The sequence below is a fragment of the Sceloporus occidentalis genome, unplaced genomic scaffold (genome assembly GCF_023333645.1).
Source record: "Sceloporus occidentalis isolate IW3139 unplaced genomic scaffold, rSceOcc1.0.p SCAF_8, whole genome shotgun sequence".
NCBI lineage: Eukaryota > Metazoa > Chordata > Lepidosauria > Squamata > Phrynosomatidae > Sceloporus > Sceloporus occidentalis.
In genome coordinates this window covers 25,247,998-25,269,450 of record NW_028316988.1, presented here as the reverse complement: position 1 = coordinate 25,269,450, position 21,453 = coordinate 25,247,998, and the positions used below count along the sequence as shown (strand labels likewise).

The window sequence follows — 21,453 nt, the reverse complement described above, 5'->3', positions numbered from 1 at the left end:
AAAACCCTGCAATGCAAAAAGATGCAAGGCTTGCATTGTGGACAGGGCAACTGTATCTGCAAATATTCCAAAGTCTTGGGAGGAATACTCTGAAAGACTTCTGGTCCCAAGAGTTTTGGATAAGGGAAACTCAACATCTCTCTTTCGCTCTCTCTCTCTCTCTCTCTCTCTCTCTCTGAAAATCCTCTTTTCCCCCAAAACTTAAAAACCCAACTTTGGGAAAGCTTGCAACGGTGGACAGGACGGCTGTTTCCGGCCAGCCTTGTCTCTTTTAAGGGAGCCGAGGGAGAATTCCCCAGGACTTGTGGAATGCCATCTGCAGATGCCGCCGCACGCATGCATGCATGCACAGCTCGGGTGTGTGTGTGGTCATGGTGGTGTGTCTAGGGTTAACAACCCTTTAGCTTGTTGTCTGGAACCAGTTCAGACCGGTTTTCAGGAACAGGCTTTGTCTCTCCCACTGAATCCTGGGAAAGGGTCATGTGTAGATCCAGTGATGTCATGGGATCACAAACTGACTCAGCTGTTTTCCCCCGGATCCCCCCACCTTTCCTCCAAGTTAGATATATATGTGTGTGTTTGTGTGTCACACCCAGGTATGCAACTCTTGAACCCCCCCAACCCCAAAAAATCAATCCCTTCCCCAATGCCAGTTTGTTCCCCCTTTGCAAAAATGCAAAAACCTGGAAAGCTAATCTCTCTGGGCATGCAAGGAATTGGTGCAATTTCGGCAGGACCAGGGAAACCAATCCTCCCTCCTTCCCCGGTTCATTAAGACCTTGATTAACTCTGGTGCCTTAATGCCGGCCTAATAATTAATTAATTAATTGAAAGAAAGAAACAGGTTCCCTCTTAGCAGTTGCATTCCTGGTGGTGCTTTTGGGATGCCTGCAATGAGACTTTGAAAACTTACCATCCAAGGTAATAAAAAGCAGGAAGGGGCCAAACTCTTTGCAAAATCTAGGACACCCCCCTCCCCACTTTCTAGAGTTTGGCTTTTCATTTTCTCTTGAGATCCATTTCTTTTTCATGTGCCAGTGGTTGCAAAAGGCCCCCAAATTTTTGCTAAAGGTACCACTTAAAAACCCAACTTTGTAAACAGATGCAAACTTGAAAATCCAACTTTACAAAAACTGCCACTTAAAAACCCAACTTTGTAAACAGATGCAACTTAAAAACCCAACTTGGCAAAAAGATGGAAGGTTGCACGGTGGATCAGGTCTACCGTTGGGCAGTGGGTTTGCTCTGAAAGTCTTTGTAAAATATCTCTGTATATTGTGGTTTTTTGGGGAGTGCCTGGGTGACTCATGTTTCTCTTTTATTTCTGTCCCCCCGAATCCCTTTTCCAGGGCACCACAATGACAGAGGAAGCTTGCCGGACGCGGAGTCAGAAGCGAGCCCTCGAACGGGAGATCACCCAGAACGACGTGGATTGTAAAAAGATGAAGATGGACAAGGGGTTGTTGGGGGGTCCGGAGGCCAACACTGAAGGCGGTGGGGACCTTAAAATAAAGACAGACCCCATCTCCGGAAGGGTCCCAGGATTATTGAAAGGAGGGGAGATGAAAGCCACCATCAAAGTCGAGGTGCCGACGACGGGGGACGAGCCGGTAGACATGAGCACATCGAAAAAGTAAGCAGTGGTACCCTGTTTTATCATTGTGGGGGTGCATCGTCTGTCACCCCATGGATCACGAGGTTGATCTTGCTGGAGAGGTGGCCGCTTCGTGTTTCGCACCCAAAGCTTGCACGCTTGGAGGAAGAGGATGACCACATGGATACTGGGGAAGCCTTCCTCGGGCTGTTTCTGCAACTCTGGATTTTCCGGCCCCCAATTTGTCACTTTATACAGGTTGAGTCTCCCTTCTCTGAAACGCTTGGGACCCTAAGTGTTTGGGATTTTGTATTTTTGTTGGGATTTTGGGATGTTTGCATCTGCAGGTAAGTTGGAAGGGAACTCCAAGGACCATCTCCACTGATCTCCTCTTGCCAAATCACTGAAGTCGAAAACACACTTTATAAACAATCCATTTTGAGACCACTTTAACTTCCCTGGTTTAGTGCTAGGGAATCCTGGGAACTGTAGTTTATTGTGGTATCAGAGCTCTCTGGCAGAGAAGGTTAAATCTCTCACAAAATTACTGTTTCCAAAATTCCCTAGCATTGAGCCAGGGCAGTTCAAGCAGTCTCAAACTGGATTATTTCTGCAGTGTGGACCTGTGTTGGAAGGGACCCCAAGGACTATGTATGGACTTAAAGCATCTCCAAGTTGGAAGGGAACCCCAAGGACCATATAGTCCAATCTCCTTTTGCCAGGTTAGAAAAATCCTCTAATATATATATATATATATATATATATATATATATATAGAGAGAGAGAGAGAGAGAGAGAGAGAGAGAGAGAGTGCCAGTTTGGCACAGTAGTGGTTTGAGTGTTGGACTATGTCTCTGGAGACCAGGGTTCGATTCCCCACTCAGCCATGAAGCCCCCCTGGCCAAGCCACAGGCAAATCTCCATTGACCAAATCTTTCCAAGAAATTGTCTTAGGGTTGCCGTAAGTCAGAAATGACTTAAGTTTTTCCAAAGTACGAAAAGACAACCCAGTGAAATTTGGTTCCTACCCAAATCTCTGATGACATGAGCAAGAATTTGGGCAAGGAATTGTAGAACCATAGAGATTTAAGAGACCGCAAGGCCATGTAGAAATACACAATCAATACATATCAATTATTATATATACAGTTGGCCCTCCGTTTGCGCAGGGGATCCGTTCCGGCCACCACCCTCCCATGAAAACGGAGGCTCCTGTGTATTCAAGCCTCATAGAATGGAATGGAGGTCGCCCCTGCATGCATAATCAAGGTTGCGGATTCATGGGTTAGGAGGGACAACTCTGTGTGTGTGTGTGTGTATTTGTTGTTGTTGTGTGCCTTTTAAGTTGTTCCTAAGGCGAACCTTTCATGGAGTTTTCTTGCCAAGGTTTGTTCAGAGGAGGTTTGCCATTGCCCTCCTCTGAGGCTGAAAGAGTGGGACTTGCCTAAGGTCACTGAGTGGATTTCCATGGCCAAGCAGGGATTCGAATCCCGGCCTCCAGAGTTGTAGTTAACACTCAAAGCACTACACATTTGCTCACAATCTACCCAAGGAGCCGGTGTGGTGCAGTGGTTTCAGCATTGGGCAATGACTCTGGAGACCAGGATTCGAAACCCTGCTCAGCTGTGGAAACCCATTGGGTCTCAATCTCCCGTCCAATTTGATGCAATGCCTTCCTTTGGGTCCTTCCAACCTCCTGGAGTTCCCTGGCTCCCCCCCCCCCAAACTTTGCAAACCCCCGATTTTTGGAGATGCCAAGGGCTCTGCCAAACCCAGCCCACAACCGCTGGGCCGGGATGAATTTTAAATATATCTCCCTGGAATTGAAAATGAAAATTCTTGGCCAACCTGATTTTCTGGGAGGGCCGGTTGCGCCGACAAAAAGTGTGCTAATGTGCATGATTTCCCCCACCCCGCCCTCCAGGTACGGCGCCAATTTTAGCTTACGATGTTCCTCCGGTGCTTATTTTGAGACAAATTAAAAAGAAACGGGCAGATTTCTGACCCTCCTTCGTAGATTGTGTTAACAAAACTTCCTCCCCACCCAACCTCCATTTGCTTTAAAATTACTGAGATATTTCTTTCTCTCTCGCACTTCGTGGAAACTTTTGGCTATAGTACAACAACATCCAGAATCCACATCTTGGTGCCTTTGAGTTGTTTCCGACTTATGGCGACCCCAAGGCAAACCTATTGTGGGGTTTTCACGGCCAAATTGGTCCAGATGTTTGCCTTTTCCTTCCCCTGAGGCTGAGAGAGTGTGACTTTCCCATATATATATATATATATATATATATATGGCTGTACATTTACACAGCACTGTACATACAATAGATAAAATAAACCTATCTGTGGCGTACATTCTATGAAAATAATAAAATATAATACATTAACAACAACAGCAATAATCTATATACAGTGGAGCCTCGGGTTACGAAAACAATCCGTTCCGCGGCCGCTTTCGTAACCCGAACGGCTTTCGCAAGCCGAATCCCCATAGCCGCTAATGGGGAAAAGCCGCGATTTGGTGTGAAATCGCGGCAAAAAGCACCAAAAGTTTTTTCGGGACCCGAAAAAACTTTCGTAACCCGGATCAATAATTTCCAACGGGGTTTTTTCGGGTCCCGAAAAATTCGTAACCCGGGTAATTCGTATCCCGAGGTTCCACTGTATAGCCATGAAAACTCAGTGAGTTTTAGGCAAGATAGATAGATAGATAGATAGATAGATAGATAGATAGATAGCTTGCCTATGATGACCCACTGAGTTTTCATGGCTGAGCAGAGATTTGAACCCTGTTCCTCCTTTGGAAGCCTTTCATCAAAAGTTGGATGGACCTTTTTCATGAGCATCTTTTGGACTTAAGATGCTCATGAAAAAGGTCCATCCAACTTTTGCTGAAAGGCTTCCAAAGGAGGAACAGGGTTCAAATCTCTGCTCAGCCATGAAAACTCAGTGGGTCATCATGGCAGAAATAATCCTCCTTGAGACCGCTTGAACTCCCCTGGTTCAATGCTAGGGGATTCTGGGACCTGTAGTTTTGTGAGGCATTGAGCCTTCTCTGCCAGAGAGCTCTGGTGCCAGGATTCCCTAGCACTGAGCCGGAGCAGTTGAAGTGGTCTCAAACTGGATTACTTCTGCAGTGTGTTTTGGACCTTAGCTGTGTATTCCTCCATGGCAGAGGGTTGGACTAGATCTCCCTTGTGGGTCCCTTCCAGTTCTAAAACTTTCTGATTTTGTGATTCTGCATATGATGGAACTTATTGAAATCTCCATCAAGTTTGGAGCAAAAGAGGGACTGCAAAAATTAAATCATGGAACTCATAGTGACTAGATATTAGGATAAAAAGTTGTTGTGTTTTGTTGTTGTGTGCCTCAAATTCATTTCTGATTTATGGCGACCCTATTGTGGTGTTTTATTGGTAAAATTTGTTCAGAGGCGGTTTGCCATGGTCTTCCCCTGAGGCCGAGAGAGTGTGACTTAGTGTGTGAATATTTTGGGATGTCCATTAGGATTGTGTCATTGCAAAACAACTTGCAAGGAAATACTGTGGGTCCTGTTTGCCAAGTTACTTTCCCCAAATTGTCATTTTCTCCTTGAAAAATGCAGAAAACATGGCACAATTCTAGTAATTCGATGCTGGTTGTGGCTGTGTCCTTTGCATTTTGTTATTTTTGCATTCTGATATTTGTTGTTGTACTATTTTGTTGTTGTTATTATTATTATTATTGCATTTTGTTTGTTATTTTGCAGTTTGCTCTTTGTTCCTTTTTGCTGTTTACTGGTATTTTTTACAGTTTTCTCTTTGTTGTTTTGTGCGTTGTGTTGCTTTTTTTAGCATTTAAGGAAAGGCAAAGCTTTCCAGCACCAGCTTATAATGCAGGACACTTGGGAGCCCTAACCAGAGCTAGGGGGGGGGAGTTACTTTCTTGGCACTACAACTCCCATCACCCCCTCCACCAGTCATCTGAGCTGAATCCCATATTGGCTGAGTTTCTACACAGGGGAGAATGGGGGGTATAGTCCAAACATCTATCTATGTGTCTGTCTGTCTATCTATCTATCTTGGGTAGCTATGTTGGCCATACAGCAAAGTACAGCATCATCCCAAATCCACTAAATAGGGATACTTTTATGGAGCCAAACAAAATGCACATTATACACATTGCAAGCTTTTGAAACTCCACTGGATTTTTAACGCCTTTGCCTGATGAAGGCCAGCGGAGTTTGAACGCGTATAATGTGCTCTTTCGTTGGCCCCGTTTGGTGGATTGTGGGTGATGCTGTACTCCAAAAAAAGAAAGTTTTATCAAGCATCTTGTCCTGCAGCGCTGCCTCCTTGCATTGTGCATGAATTGTTGCATAAACTTCTGCAAATCTGGGGAAAGTTTGCTCCCGTTGGCCATGCCTCTTTGCATTGTGCGTGAATTGTCGCAGACCCCATTTTCTGTGGGTCCCTGGTGGTTGTTGTTTTTTGGGGCTCCCACTTGCACCACAAAATGAAAGCCACCGTGTCATGTCTCGAAACCGGTTCCAGCCGGCTGTGTTTTGCCCTGGCTTTTTTCCCCCATAGACGGTGGTGTGGGCAGGAATGGTTAAATGGGCCACGTGATTGGCAGCATGAGGCATCGCCTGGGTGAGTCATGTGACGTTCAAAGGGGGGCCCGCCTCCCGAAGTGTACAGGAAGTGGGCCGTTGGGGATGCTGATCCTCTGCCGGCTGATTGGCGGAAGGGGTGATGAAGGTGACTCTTCCTCTTCCTCCCCCCTTTTGACCCCTTTTCTGGATGCATTCTGGCACATTATGGATGCAAGCACATCTCTGTGTGTGTGTATGTGTGTTGCCTGGGACCCCAAGGGTTGCAACCTCTTGGGGAGACAGGGTGGGGCGCTTTAACTTGGGACTGTCTTGCGCAGGCCAAAGTGGGTTGGACTATATGGCCTTTGGGGTTCCTTCCAACTTGGTGTGATTAGCTGGGGATTTTCTTCCACTGGCAGAAGTGGAGCCTTAGAGCTCCTTTCCAACTTGTGATGCTTTCCAACAGTGATGCTTTAGTGGAAGATGTTCTTGCACCAGCAAAAGAGGGTTTGACTATAGGAGCCTTGGGGTTCCCTCTCAACCTAGTGATGCTTTAGCTGGGGATTGTTTTGGCAAGAAAAGCGGGTGGTCCTTGGGTTTCCCTTACAACTTGGTAATGCTATATCTCCCTACATGGTCCATAGGGGTTTCCCTGCCAACTCAGTGATGCATGGTACTTGGGATTCCCTTCCAACTCACTGATGCTGTATCTCTCTGCATGGTCCTCAGGGTTCCCTTCTAACTCTATATGTCCCTTGGGGCTCCCTTCAAATTCAATGGTGCTGTAGCTGGGGGTTTTCCTGCCCTGGTGAAAGGGGGCTCAACTATATGACCCTTGGGGTTCCTTCTCAACTTAGTGATGCTTTAGCTGGGGATTGTTTTAGCAAGAGACATTGGTGGCCCTCGGAGTTCTCTTCCAACTCAGTGATGCTTTATCTCCATTATGTGGTCCTTGAAGTCCTTTCCAACTCAGTGAGTCTTTATCTCCCTATATGATCCTTAGGGTTCCTTTCAAACTGATGCTGTAGCTGGGGGTTTCCCTGCCCTGTTGAAAGAGGGTTTGACTATATGGTCCTTGGGGGTTCCAACTCGGTGATGCCATAGCTGGGGATTTTCCTGCCCTAGCAAAAGGTTCAACTGCATGACCCTTGGGGTTCCCTTCCATCCTTCAAAGCCAGATCACAGATCCTTCTATCTCAGAGTTGCCCACACAGATGGGCAACCACTCTCTGGGCTTTCAAACCAAGGATTTTTTTTTAGGTGGAGAAGCCAGGGGTTGAACCTCCTGCATGGGTCCATCTGAAAGATGACCTATTTAGACACCAAAGTATGCTTCTACGGTTGCCTCACTTGCAGATGTGGCTCAAGGGTGTGGTTGCATTTGGCTCTTTGGCGAATTTGGGCAGGAAACACCCCTGACGTCTCTGAATTTGCCTATTAGGCTCCCCATGCAGCTAACTTGTGTATTTTCCCATATTAATCCCTTTTGCCATTTTGACCCCACTTCCATGTTGCTTGGCCAGATGTGACCCGGATTTGGGAAACGTTGGATAGCATGTAACAAGTATGCACTTGGATCAGTGGTTCCCAAACTTTGTTTTGGACATCAGCTCCCAGGATTCCTGACCATTGGCCAGGTTGGCTGGGGCTTCTGGGAGTTGGAGTCCAAGAACGTTGAAAGCACACGACAGTAACAAAAACCTTTTGGCATCTGTTCTCTTTGCAGTGAGTTTTGTGTAACCTTGTTAAACTTAAACTTTTGTCATGCCTGTTGTTAAAAACGGGGAAGGAGATGGAATATGCCTTCTTTCAACCCTCTCTCTCCCCCCTTTTCTCAGATTTTGTTTTAAACTTTGCAAAGTTGAAACGATGGCGATCGCTTGTGTTAGCACGCCCCCTAGTGAGTTGTTGAAATATAATGCTCAGTTGACGCAAAATGTGTGCAGGATTTGCGCCTTGAATGTGTGTTTATCTGCCTTCAGGTCGTCTATCAATTTATGGGGACCCCATAAATTTCATAGGATTTTCTTAGGAAGACTCAAGAGGTAGTTTTTAGCAGTTCCTTCTTCTGAAATAGAGCCTCTGGCACCTGATATTCGGTCATGGGTCTCCCATCCAAGTGTTAGCCAAGGCTGACCCTGCTTAGTTTCCAAAATAGACAGGAGTGCATTGTTTGTAAGTCCCTTCAAGTCACCTGTTGACCATGGGACCCCATGACTTTCATAGGGTTTTCTTCGGCAAGGAAGACTCAGAGGTTGTTTTTAGCAGTTCCTTCCTGACAATACTAGTACCTGGTATTTGTTGGTGGGTCCCCCATCAATTTACAAACCAGAGAGGACCCTGTTTAGCTTCCACATTCAAATGGAATCTGACTTATTGGCCACCCTAAGGTAAACCTTTCACTGGGTTTTCTTGGCAGGATTTGTCCAGAGGATTTTGATGTTCCCCTCTCTTTTAGGCTGAGATAATGTGACTTGCCTAAAGTCAGCCAATAGGTTTCTGTGGCTGAAGCAGGATTCGAAACCTGGCCTCCAGAGTTGTAGTCCAGCACTCAAACCCCTACCCCACTTTGAACAATCTTGCCAAGGAAACTTAATGATCTTCATAAGTTGGAGCCAACTACAACAACCCTTTAGACTTTTGAATTTTGAGAAGGCATTCTCGGCACCATTGATAAGCAAATCCTTGCTCTTGACTAGCTGCTGGGAGTTGCAGTGCAACCACAGCTTGGAAAGGACAACACTTTGCCACCTCCTTCGTCTTACATCTTTTGCACAACTGAAGTGCAGGCGCTTAGTTGTGCAAAAGTAAGAAGTATGGAGGGCCAGTGGGGTGTAGTGCTTGGAGCGTTAGATCAAGACACTGGGGAGACCAGGGTTCAAATGCCAGCTTGGGCACAGAAACCCACTTGAGTGAGTTGCATGCTCTCAGCCTCGGGGAAAGGCAATGGAAAAACCCCTCTGAATAAATGTTGCCAAGAAAACCCCAGGATAGGGTCTCCATAGTTTGAAAAGATTTGAAGGCACACCAACAATGACATTGAAACTTCAGCCTTGAAAAGGAGGGTATGTTCACGGCAGGGAGCATTATTCTTCAGATTTATTCCACTTATTTAAAGCCATCCTCCTTCTCCTCATTCACCCGCTTTGTCCTCCTTTTCGGCAGTGCCCCCAGTGATGCCAAGCGAGAGAGAAGAGCCCCCTCGCCCGACGTCATCGTGCTTTCGGACAACGAGCCGTCAAGCCCGAGAATGAACGGATTGACGAAAATTGCATTGAAAGAGACCAGCACGGAGGTGCTCATGGTGAGTCGGATGTGGCGGCATTTACTGCTTCTCCTTCCCTGATGCATTCAGATCTGTGTGCCAGGTGACAAGATCTGATAATGCCAAGATGGCATTATCTTGGCTGCTCTTTCCTTGTTCGCTCACTTTCTAAGTCACCTGGGTATCCATTCTGCTGTGTCAAAACAATGGCTGTTTTATTCCTTGGTTTTTGCAATCTCTGGCTTCCCTTTGTGGCATGCAAATCCTCCCCCCTTGAGCCAACTTTGCTGCCAGCAATGATTGTCACCATCTCAATACAGCCATTTCCCAGACCTTTTGCTGCTGGTGTGTCTCAGCATCCCCTCACAGCCAGTCATAAAATTGGGCCTCCGTACAAATTCTACCCAGGCTTGGCTGTCAAATGAGATCCTTGGCACTGGATATACAGTTGGTCCTCCATATCTACAAATTCTTTATCCACAGATTCAACCACCCATGGCTTGAAAATAGTCCAAAAAAGATATACATTCTAAAAAGCAAACCTTGATTTTGCCATTTTATATAAAGGATGTCATTTCACTACTCCATTTTATTTAATGGGACTTAAGCATCCATAGAACTTGGTATCCATGGAGGGGTCCTGGCAGCAAATCCCAGTGCATACTAAGGACCACTGTATAGGACACCTGGGTTGATCTGCACAAAGACACAGGTCTTTGTGTCAGTCTTCATCACATCAGTCTTTGTGTCTGTCTTCATTGTGTTCATCTTCATTATGTCTGTCTTTCGGTCTGTCTTCATGATGTTGGTCTTTGTGTCTGTCTTCCTTGTGTCAGCCTTAATCAGGTCGGACATTGCGTCTGCCTTTATTGTGTCAGTCTTCGTCATGTTGGTCTTTGCGTCTGTCTTCCTTGTGCCGGCTTTGGTCAGCTCAGCCTTTCTGACTTTTCTGTGTCCTTCCAGAAGAGCAGCCCAGAAGAACGGGAGCGTATGATCAAACAGCTGAAGGAAGAGCTGCGGTTAGAGGAAGCCAAACTTGTGCTGTTAAAAAAGCTACGGCAAAGTCAGATACAGAAAGAGACAACGTCTCAAAAGGTAACAGCTCACCCTTCATGCCCTAATCTTGATTCCACACTTTTTTATGGTCTGTAATAAAGTTGATTGTCCTGGAAACAGGAGTCGCCCAGCCCCACTTACTTTCTAATGAATGTTCTCCTCCCTCTCACCCATTTGCCCATATGGTCCTTTTGCAGCCACTTGGAGCTTCTGGAAACGCAGTGGCAACTCCTCCGCCATTGGTGCGAGGAACACAGAGTCTCACATCTGGAAAATCAGCCCTTCTACAGGTTAGTGCATGAGAAGCAACCATCAGGAGGGGATAATTTTTGTTTAAGAAATTGCATGTCTTTGAGGATGCACAAAGGAACTGAAGAAGTATGTGCGTGTGTTACATACAGAATAAACCACTTCTCTCTCTTAAAACCCAGAATTCTTCACGTATTCCTGGAACGATAATTCCTCCCCCATTGATCCGCGGCGGGCAGCAAGCATCCTCGAAGCTAGGCTCTCAGCAAAGTACCCAAATAGTCATGCCGCCTCTAGTCAGAGGAGCGCAGGTGAGTTGCTTTACCTGGCTAGCAAATTCTCTTTCTGTCCAACCCGTTGGGGAGGAAATGTGGATTAAATGGAGCAGACCTGTAGTTCAGTGGGAGGTCCAGATCCAATGTCAAACCTCTCTAAATAGAGCTTTAAAAAATCCCATGTCCCAGAAAATCTGGAGAGCTGCTACCAGGCTCCATTCTATGGCATCCTGAGATTTGTAGTTTGTCATGGCACTGCACCAGAGCTCTCTGATCACAGAACTGCAAATCCTAAAATTCCATAGAATGGAACTATGGCAGTTAAAGTTGCATCAAATTGCATTAATTCTGCTGTGTAGATGCACCCAGAGAATGCTGAGTGTCTTACTAAAGTACAAATCCTAGAATTCCAGAGCATGGAGCCATGGCAGTTAAAGTGGTGTCAAACTGCATTAATTCTGTAGTGTAGATGCAGCCCTGTAGTGTGATTATATGACAGAAACAGGAGGGGGAAATGTTTAATTTGCTGTTGGCGGCTTGAAACATTAATACTTCTGCTCTCTTCTTTCCCTCTCTTCCCCCCCCCCCCACATTGCATCATCTTTTCTCTCTTTCTTTCACTTTCTTTTGTCCTCCCTGACTCTTTCTCCTCTCATGGATCCATCTGTATCAGCCCATTTCTGTGTCTCCCCAGCAAATCCACAACATCCGCCATCACTCCAGCTCGGGGCCACCTCCATTGCTCTTGGCCCCACGGGCCTCGGTCCCCAGCGTCCAAATCCAGGGCCAGCGGATCATCCAGCAGGGTCTCATCCGTGTCACCAATGTCCCCAACACAAGCCTGCTGGTCAACATCCCCCAGGTGAGCTCCCAAAACCGGCATCTTTTTTTTAAAATTTTGATTTAGCTTTGGAAGGGTTGCGGGCAAGAATATTCCATTGCAACAAAAAATGCAGGAAAATACACACATAAGGAGGGGAGAAATAATAATCCACATTAGTGGCAAGTCCACTCATCCCCATCCTTCTTCAAGAAATATAGTTTGTTGGTAAGAATAATAGCAATAGCAAGTACATTTCTTTACTGCTTATCAGTGCACTTAAGCATTCCCTAAACGGTTTGCAAAGTGTAAGCTAATAAAGGTCTACCTTGAGATGTGATGCCTAAAATATGCCTCTTTACAGCCAGAGGTAGCTGTGCCTCATTAGTTGTATCATAGGTTGTGTCTATACTGTCGAAATAATGCATTTTAACACCGCTTTAAACTTGAGTCCTGCTGTGTTGTTTTTGCTATTCCGTTTTGAATTGTAAGCTGCTTTGTGTCCCATTGGGAGAGAAAGCAAGCTATAAATCAGATGGATCAATAAATATTCCTTCTTTTTTTCACCCTTCCTCCTTAGGCATCCTCAACTTCGCTCAAAGGTACTGCCGTGACGTCGGCCCAGGTGAACACAGTGTCCAGCCTCGCCTCAAGTGTCACTTCCATCATCAACTCCAACGACTCCCCAGCCAGCCGCCAAGCGGCCGCCAAGCTAGCACTGCGGAAGCAGCTAGAAAAGACGCTGCTGGAAATCCCGCCTCCCAAGCCGCCGGCTCCCGAAATGAACTTCCTGCCCAGTGCGGCGAATAATGAGTTCATCTACCTGGTTGGGTTGGAGGAGGTGGTCCAGAACCTGCTAGAAGCTCAAGGTAAGCTGCCACTATGTCACTAGTATTATACAGTGCACCCTTTTTTAATGCGAGGGATCCATTCAGGATTTCCCACGTAAAAAAACCCCCCACGTATATAGACTGACTCCCGTCTCTTTTTCCCTCTTCGCAGGCAAAGTCTCGGTGGCTCCCTCCTCGCAGGACCCCTACACATGCGTCCAGTGCAAGACAGACTTCACCTGCCGCTGGAGGGAGGAAAAGAGCGGCACTATCATGTGCGAGACCTGCATGTCCTCCAACCAGAAGAAGGCGCTCAAGGCCGAGCACACGAGCCGGCTCAAGGCCGCCTTCGTCAAAGCCCTACAGCAGGAACAGGAGATCGAGCAGCGGATACTCCAGCAAGCGGCTTCCCCTGTGCAGAGCAAGCCGGAGCCAATTGTGCCGCAGCATCACTCGCTGAAGCAGGTACAGATGCCAAGAGAAGTGTTTCATTGCACCGGAGGACCTACAGATGCCGAGAGAAGTGTTTCCTCGAGGAATCTCTAGGTCCTTCAGTGTGACTCTGTGGTCAGTTTCCAACAGAAATTGGAGTTCCAGCACTTGAGGACCCAGAAATTCCTAGGGAACATACTGATCAAATCCCAGGAGGATCAAATCCACAAATGCTAAAACCACAATTATGGAGGATCAACTGTAACATATATACTCGACTGTAAATCGACCTCATGTACAAGTCGAGGGCAGGTTTTCGGTCCGATATTAAGGATTTTGATATGACTGGTGGATAAGTTGAGAGTAAGGCTTAGGGACATGTAATAAAGGATGAAGCAAAGGAAAACAATGCCAAAGAACTTACAAAATAACAGCAGGCATAACTATTTGTGTTCATACTAAAGACTGGAAAGATGAGAGAATAGAAGGGGTCAGTGCCTCCAGGGCAAATTAAACTCTTTCCTTTCACCAGGGAATTGTGTGTGTGTGTATAATGGATTGTAAGGTTTGTAAGCAAGGAGGGAGGATGGAGGAATCTGACTTCCCATCCTTCCTTGGCTGCTGACCGCTCCATTTTGCCCCTCTCTTGCCCTACGCAGGCCTCCAGCCAGCTGCCCCGAAGTGCTGGCACCCCCCGCGGAGTCTTGCATGCATTTAGCCAGTCGCCCAAGTTGCAGAACGCCTCCGGTGTGGCCGTACTTGGTGGCAGGCAAGGTAAGCGTGCTCAGAGACCCGTCGGCAAAGGAGGCGCATGCTCTTGGAAGAAGACTCTCGGCAACGCAGGTAGACAACTCGCTCTCGAGACCTTGTCTCTCTCGGTCGCCCCTGGTCGCGCTCCCTTGCTTGGCCAGATTTCTCTTTGAAAGGCAGAAGCCTTTCTCCTGCCTGGGTGAAAAGGGTATCCCTGTTTTATTTCTCTTTCTCTCTTTATCCTCTTTCCCTCTTCTTTGGGTGCATCTGGTGTTTCAAAGCATTATGGTGTTGTATTGTGTGCTTTCAAGACCCTGTCATGGAGTTTTCTTGGAAGGGTTTGTTCAGAGGGGGGCTGCCCTTGTCTTCCTCTAAGGCTGTGAGAGTGTGACCTGCCCAAGTGGGTTTCCGTGGCCGAGCAGGGATTTGAACCCTGGTCTCCCAAGCCACTCAAACTGCTATGGCACGCTAGCTCTCCGATATGCCAAGCCCCCTTCCAATTTTGCAAAGTATTGTGGGTATGCCTAGCTCCTCTGTCCATTATTGCAGAGCGTTATGGGTATGCCAAGCTCCTCTGTCCACTATTACAAAGCATTATGGGTATGGTCAAGCCCTCCATCCACCATTGCAAAGCCTTATGGCTATTCCAACCCCTCCACCCACTATTGCAAAGCATTATGAGTATGCCAAGTCTTCATTCCACCATTATGGCTATTTCAGGCATTCCTTTTAGCATTGCAGCGCATCATGGCCCCTTTCACACTGCAAAGCATCCTGGGTCTTCTAAGTCAGTGGTTCTACAACTTTGGCCCTCCTGCCAATGAAGCTGGACTAACATCCATTTTTGTTAAAGAGTTAGGCTTTTGGGGTGACAAAAGTTTAATACAGCGGCCCTCAAACTGTGCTATTTAAGGGATTTTGGGCTTCAGCTCGCAGAATCCTATTGGCCAACATGTCTGAGGCTTCTGGGAGCTGAAGTCCAAAATCACTTAAAGGGCATAGTTTGGGGACCACTGGTTTAATACGTCCAGAGGACCAAAGATTGAGAACTATTGAGAGTCTAGAGGTGACTGTCAGACCTCCGGCCCAGTTTATCGATAAAAATAAATGTAAATGTCTTTTATTGGTTCAATTGTTAAACTGTTTAAAGTCAGCTTATATGTAGATGACAAACAGTATCTTTATTTCCAGCGAATGAGCAAAGCGTTTTTAAGAGAGCTCCAGCATTTTAGCATTTACACCGTTCTGGGTTATTTGAAGGGAACAAAAGGGTCATCACTAGGGACTGACCTGAGTCTTCGTGATATGCTGGACTATAAGGCCCATCATCCCCATGCATTATGGCTGATGCATGGACTTACCTGGAGATCAGGGGAACTAGTTGTCCAATATATTTGGGGGATGCCAAATTCAGGAAGGCTACCTTAAAAGAGGGAAGATAGGGACTCAAGGTGCTATGACTTCACTATAACCATGTTATAGTGGATAGGGACTCAAGGTGCTATGATTCCACTACATCCTATGCAATCCCAGGGTTTGTATGTTTGGGGAAGTGCTAGCTGACAATTCTAAGTGCTCCTCCTGGAACTACATATCCCAGGATTCCATAGGATGCATCCACGGCTATTAAAGCGGAATCACAGTTCTATAATCATGTAGCATGGTAGGGAGGGAAGAAGGGCTTTATGCGTCCATCCTAAGACATTATTGGGGCTTTCTGTGTGTCATAAAAAATGGGGTTTGCCCCAGAATCTTTTCTGTGATGAAATTTCTCCACTTTGCATGGCGGCTGGGCCTAGAACGGCCCCTGAGGAGGGGCTAAAACCAAAGTGAAAATAACCCCCAGCAGCCACCGAGGGAACTGGGGGGCAAAAACTGGTTTTGTGTGTGTGTGTGTGTGAGATGAGGATGCATCCTCCAAGTCCAAAAGGGGACCTATACGACCGACCCCCTAGCCTCCCACAAAAGGGCCAGCATGGTGTTGTGGTTTGAGAAACCAGAGAGTGTGACTTGCCCCACATCATCTGGTGGGTTTGTGAAGTCACAATTCGAACCCTGGTCTCCCTGCACCCTATTCCGACACCCAAACCACTATACCACACTGGTTGTCTTAATTCACTCCTATCCAGCTTTTTTCTCCAACAATGAGAACCAAGGTGGCTTACCATTTATTAAAGCCATCACAGGGTGAAAAACTATACCGAAAGGTCCATTTAAAAGTATAAATATAATAGGTCTTTGAAAACCAACTACGGTCATCCATATCCACGGATTTTGTTATGTACAGAGAATATACAGTCAGCCCGCGCCATACGCGGGCTTCCCTTACGCCGCTTTAGCTTATGCTGAAGCCGCAGTACGGTTTAATGAATAGCGTGCGTGCCGTGTGCGCACGCCCCATTGTTTTCAATGAGGCATGTGCATATGTGGTTTTCCCCTTGTGTGAGGTGGTGGTGGTCCAGAACTGTGTAACTGAAGAGCGGACTATATATTCCAAAAATGAAAACGTTGACTTTGCTATTTTATATAAGAGATGCCATTTTACTGTGCCACTCACTTTAATGGGACTTGAACATCCACGGATTTTGGTATCCACAGTGGGTCCTAGAACCAAACCCCAATGGATACTAAGGGCCTGCTGTTACATCTGTGGTGTAAAAACTATTACAATTCATTTTAAAAAGCATCGCCGTTCCTTCCTGTTGCTTTCATGGTGGCGCTGTACCAATTGGCATTCAGCCCTTAGGAGGCGATGATTATTAGCGGCGTCGATCCTTCGCCACATCCCTGACCCGTGGTTTTCCTCTTTGCAGGTGGCGCACTGAACTTTGTTAATCCAAGCCTCACGGTGCACAAAACGACCTCGTCTGCTGTGGACCGCCAGCGCGAGTATCTTCTGGATATGATCCCCCCGCGATCGATCCCGCAGTCGGCCACGTGGAAATAATACGGGAACATCTGCCTTGAGTGGAAGACGTCTCCCTTTTTTCCCCCTCCATGTTTAATTAGTTCATCTTCTTTTTGTTTGGATTTTTGGTTTTCCCTCTCTGGCCTCGCCCCACGACTCCCCGAAAATATCTCCACGCGGCGTGGAAACCCTGCTTTTCGAGCCTAGCTGGATCTACCCGTAGGAGATACAGAAAAGCTTTGCTTTCACACCCGGATTGGGAAAACGCTTCCCCGGCGAGGCGGAACGGACACTCGGAAGGGTGGTAATGAACGTTAGGCTACCAAATTCTCGTGACTTCTCTCTCTCTTTTTATTTTTGGTGGATTTTTTTCCCTTTGTTTTTGGCGACGGACACGGCCGCCTCGGAGAGCAGAATCTCGGTTTTATTATTATAATTATTATTATTATTTCTTTGTGTATTTTGGTGTCTTTAGTTGCGGGGGTTTTAACGTTTTACGATCAGCACTAGTACAGAACAAAGAACCGGGCGGAAGCCGCGCCCGCTCCGTTGTTTTTGGTTTGCCCCTTTTTCCCCGTCCTGCCTTACAATTTTCCTTTTTTTAAAAGCTCCTTTTTAGATTTAATTTCTTCCCTCTTTCTTTTGGCGGTGGTTGGACAGCAATCCAGGACTTCTAGTTGTTGTTTTTTCTTGCTCAAGAAAACCAGGACTCGAAGGAACAATCGGCGAGGAGGGACTGATCCGTTTTCGTTCTTTCTTTCTTTCCTTTTTTCTTATTTCGTTCCTCCCTTCCGCCATTTCCAAGGATGGCACTATTTACAAAGGATGCTGGTGTTTTTTTGGGGGGGATCTGACTTCCGTTGTTTGTTTTATTAGAAAGAAAAAATCCGATAATAACTTATATTACGAACAAACGCAAAGGGATCCTCCGCCGCCGGAAGGAGACGGAACGATTGAACAGGAGGCTTAATTCCCTCTTTAATTTGTTCCCCCCTTTCTTTCGTTTTTTGAAGTTTCGAACGGCTGTTTTGCCCTGGGCACTGAAAGGTCAGAAGCCCTAAAAGAAAAATTAAGGACTGGACCGTCGATCCAAAACCTGCCGGAAATCTCTGGAGAAAATGGGCGCTCGGAAGTTTTATTTTTGTTGGTTACGTCTCAAGCTCCCAAGGAGGGTTTGAAATGGGGTTCGAGGGAACGAGAGAGGAGGAGGTTGTGGGTTTTTTTATATTAAAAAAGGCCTCCGTTTCTTCTTCTCCCCCCGTTTTGCTTTGCTTCTGTTGTCGGGGGAGAGAGGTTTCCTTTTTTACTCAGCTGTCTAGGAACAGTGTGCAATGCGGAAGAGAGACATGGAGCAGAAGGGACCAGAGGAGTGAAGGAAGTTTGTGTTCTTTGAAAACAAAAACAAAATAAAAATTAATAAAACCACACCACGAGACAAAATCCCACTTGTCTCTCTTGCTCTACCAGGTTGCGACGCGGGACAAAAATGGCTTTTTTTGGACACGTTTGGCCCGGTTTGTGGCATCCAAACCCAACCCCGGATGCCAAAAACCGGGCACCTCTAATGATTCCCCAACTCTGGCCTTCTGGGTGTTTTTGGACTTCAGATCCCAGAACCCCTAACCATTGTCCAGACTGGCTGGGGTTTCCTGGAGTTGAAATCCAACCCTAACCCTAATCCATCCTCTTTCTCCCTGGCATCATTCTTTCTCCTCCTGCCCTTGTTTAAAATGCACAATAAGAGAGGCACCTGGGCATGTTTTTGCTTTTATATCAGTGATTTGGTCCTCCAAATGTTTTATTTGAACTTCAACCCCCAGAATCCCTAATGGTTGGCTGGGGTTTCTGGGGGTTGAAGTCCAAAATGCCTGGAGGATCAGAGTTTGGAAACCACTCTGTAATCCATCATTCTTCTCCCTGGTGTTATCCTTTCTCCTCCTGTCCTTGTTTAAAAGCGCAATTCCCTATTTGTTAAAAAATAACAGAGGCACCTGGTAAAGTTTTTGCTTTAAACCAGTGAGTCCCAAACTTTGGTCCTCCAAATGTTTTATTTGGACTTCAACTCCCAGAATCCCTAGCAGTTGGGAATTTCTGGGGTTGAAGTCCAAAATACCTGGAGGACCAAAGTTTGGAAAGCACTTTATAATCCATCATTCTTTCTCCTCCTGTCCTTGTTTAAAGCGCAGTTCCCCATTTGTTAAAAAATAAATAAGAGAGGAACCTGGGCAAGCTTTTGCTTTAAACCAGCGATTCCCAAACTTTGTTCTTTCTGGACTTCAGCTCCCAGAATTCCTGACTCTTGGCTAAGTTGGCTGAGGCTTCTGGGAGTTGAAGTCCAAAACACTTGGCAGGACTAAAGTTTGGGAATCGCTCCTTTAAATCGTTGTGTCATAAACCAAACAACAAAACTCCAAAAATGCCTAGACTGACGATTCTCCCTTTATCTTCCTGTATTATTTTTGTGTTTTAGGAGTACAAAATGAGAGTCCATTGCATTATATATATATATATATGTAAAGAGGATGGATGGGTGGGATTTAATACTGTGCAGTTTGAACCTTTTTCTTTCCACGTTTTTCATTTTAGGTGCAAGTTAGAGACTTAAGTTAAATAAAAAATGCAAACCATGGCTGCTGTACAAAACGGGGAGGAATCCCTCTTTATATAAAGACTGTTGCATTGTAATAATTTCTAAGGCCTTTCTAATCCCCTCCACTCCCTTTTTTCTTTCCTCTGTGAATATTGAATTAATTCTACTTACAAAGGGTCCTCTCTATGCAGTTGTACATAGCTGACGTTTCTGTATACCGAAGGTAGGCAAAACCTTATTTCGGCCAGACCGCCGCCCTTCGCCAACTTGCAAAAGGGTCTTTTAATAGAAGTGGTTTTCAAACTGTTTGAAATGAGTGCTTTTTTGATGGGATTGTTTGATTTTCATGGGAGTTTTTCTTTAGACCGGGTTTTTTGGAAGGGACCGCAAGAGGGCATCCAAATGACCGTCCAACCTGTTTAAATACCTGCATTGAGAAGAATCCACGCTCAGGTTGCCAAAGTGAGAACCAGAAAGGGCTCCTCCACCTTTAATGGTGGCGAGGAAGAGGGGATTTCAACAGGTGTGTTTGTTACCTGGTTGTGCGACAGGCAGGACCTGCTGAAATCCCCCTTTCTACACAACTTCTACCTTATGTGTGTGTTATGTGTCAACCCTAAGGTGACCCTATCATTGGGTTTTCTTGGCCAAATGTGTTCAAGGGAGGTTTGCCATAAGAGATGCTACACACAATGCTCCATAAGCAGAGGAACCCTTTCTGGTTTTCGGTTTGGCAACCTAGGATGCACCTAGCGAAATAATGCAGCTTGATGCCACTTTAATTGTCCATGGCTCCATCCTATGGAATCCTGGGATTTGTAGTTTGGTGAGGCACCACTTCCCTTTGCCTTTTATTGTTGTGTGCCTTCGTTTCCGACTTACGGCAACCCCAAAGGGTTTTTTTCTTAGCCAGTTTCTTCTTTGCAAAACTGCAAATCCCAGGTTTCCTTAGGATGGCACTGTGGCACTTAAAGTGGTATCAAACTGCGTTGTTTCAACAACGTCGATGCATCTCCGTAGCTCCCATTATCCACCACTGTTGGCCCAAGTTTGCTAGGGATGATGGGAAAGGGACTCCCAAAGCATAGCGGAGTTCCACAGATCGCTGCGCCTTTTTGCAGAACAATTGATGGGGAATGGAGTGGGTTGAAATGGTCTGAAACCAGTTTGGAACTGGTGAGTCTCTCTACTCTTTTCCATGCCCACCAGCACCAAACGCAGTGCAAATCCGTAATCTGAATTAATCTGAATTTCCCGTTAAGGAAAAAAATACTAAGCCATGTCAAAACAAAACCTCTTGGATTATTGCCTTGAAACTGTTGACTTTGGGGTCCAGAAAAGAAATCTTTGCAAACTTGATGCAAAACAGAACAAAATGCAATGTCTTAAATCTGAGAGTTTCCAGCCGTCGGACATCTCCAAATCCGGTTTTTGCTTGTGCGACAATGGAACAAAGGCTGCGTCTACACTGCAGAATTGATGCAGTTCCACACCACTTTAACTGCCATGGCTCCATGCTGTGGAATCCTGGGATTTGTAGTTTGTTTGGCCTTCCCTGGGTGCATTTACATGGCAGGATTAATGCAGTTTGAGACTGCTTTAACTGCCACAGTTTCATACTATGGAAACCTGGGATTTGTCATTTGTTTAGCCTTCTTTGGGTGCATTACGCAGCAGAATTGATGCATTTTCACACCGCTTTGACAGCCACGGTTCAATGCTATAGAGTATTTGCACCCAAAGTTTGCAACCAACATGGCCCTGGGGATGATGGGAATTGTAGTACGTCAGAAAGGTGCCTGGATGGGGAAAGCAAATGTGGTTTTGTGTGTTGGGTTGTACTGCGTTTCCTCTGTGCTAGAGGCCATTTGGCAGTCTTGTTTTTGACCCTAGATTAGCCAAAAGTGATACTTGGATTCTCTGCTACTTTGTGGGGAGAGGATAAATAAAAAATGAACTCGATTTCTTAAACTGTTCCCAATTCCAGATCTTGAGGCCCTTTGGGAAGAGTTTGGACTCGGAAGGAGCCATCCAAGGCTGGGGATAGTATTCGGCATCTTGGACAGCGGCTTTAAAAAAACACCTATAAGGATCAATGGCTTTTG

General features: G+C 46.1%; 1 protein-coding gene across 7 annotated transcripts in view; it reads left to right on the top strand.

Moving 5' to 3' along the window:
• Positions 1-18,180, top strand: part of GATAD2A (GATA zinc finger domain containing 2A) — a 51,750-nt gene extending 33,570 nt beyond the window's left edge. For 4 of the 7 annotated variants that reach the window (XM_089535571.1, XM_089535572.1, XM_089535570.1 and 1 more), the window contains exons 4-13: positions 1,350-1,633; positions 9,339-9,477; positions 10,402-10,533; positions 10,692-10,784; positions 10,926-11,054; positions 11,692-11,880; positions 12,419-12,707; positions 12,841-13,133; positions 13,760-13,943; positions 16,664-18,180. In XM_089535571.1, the coding sequence (XP_089391697.1) occupies positions 1,359-1,633; positions 9,339-9,477; positions 10,402-10,533; positions 10,692-10,784; positions 10,926-11,054; positions 11,692-11,880; positions 12,419-12,707; positions 12,841-13,133; positions 13,760-13,943; positions 16,664-16,797 (1,857 nt within the window). In that variant the 5' untranslated portion in view covers positions 1,350-1,358 and the 3' untranslated portion in view covers positions 16,798-18,180. The remainder of the gene's footprint in view (positions 1-1,349; positions 1,634-9,338; positions 9,478-10,401; positions 10,534-10,691; positions 10,785-10,925; positions 11,055-11,691; positions 11,881-12,418; positions 12,708-12,840; positions 13,134-13,759; positions 13,944-16,663) is intronic. The other 3 variants (XM_089535573.1, XM_089535574.1, XM_089535575.1) reach the window with 3 other exon arrangements.
• Positions 18,181-21,453: the final 3,273 nt, after the last annotated feature.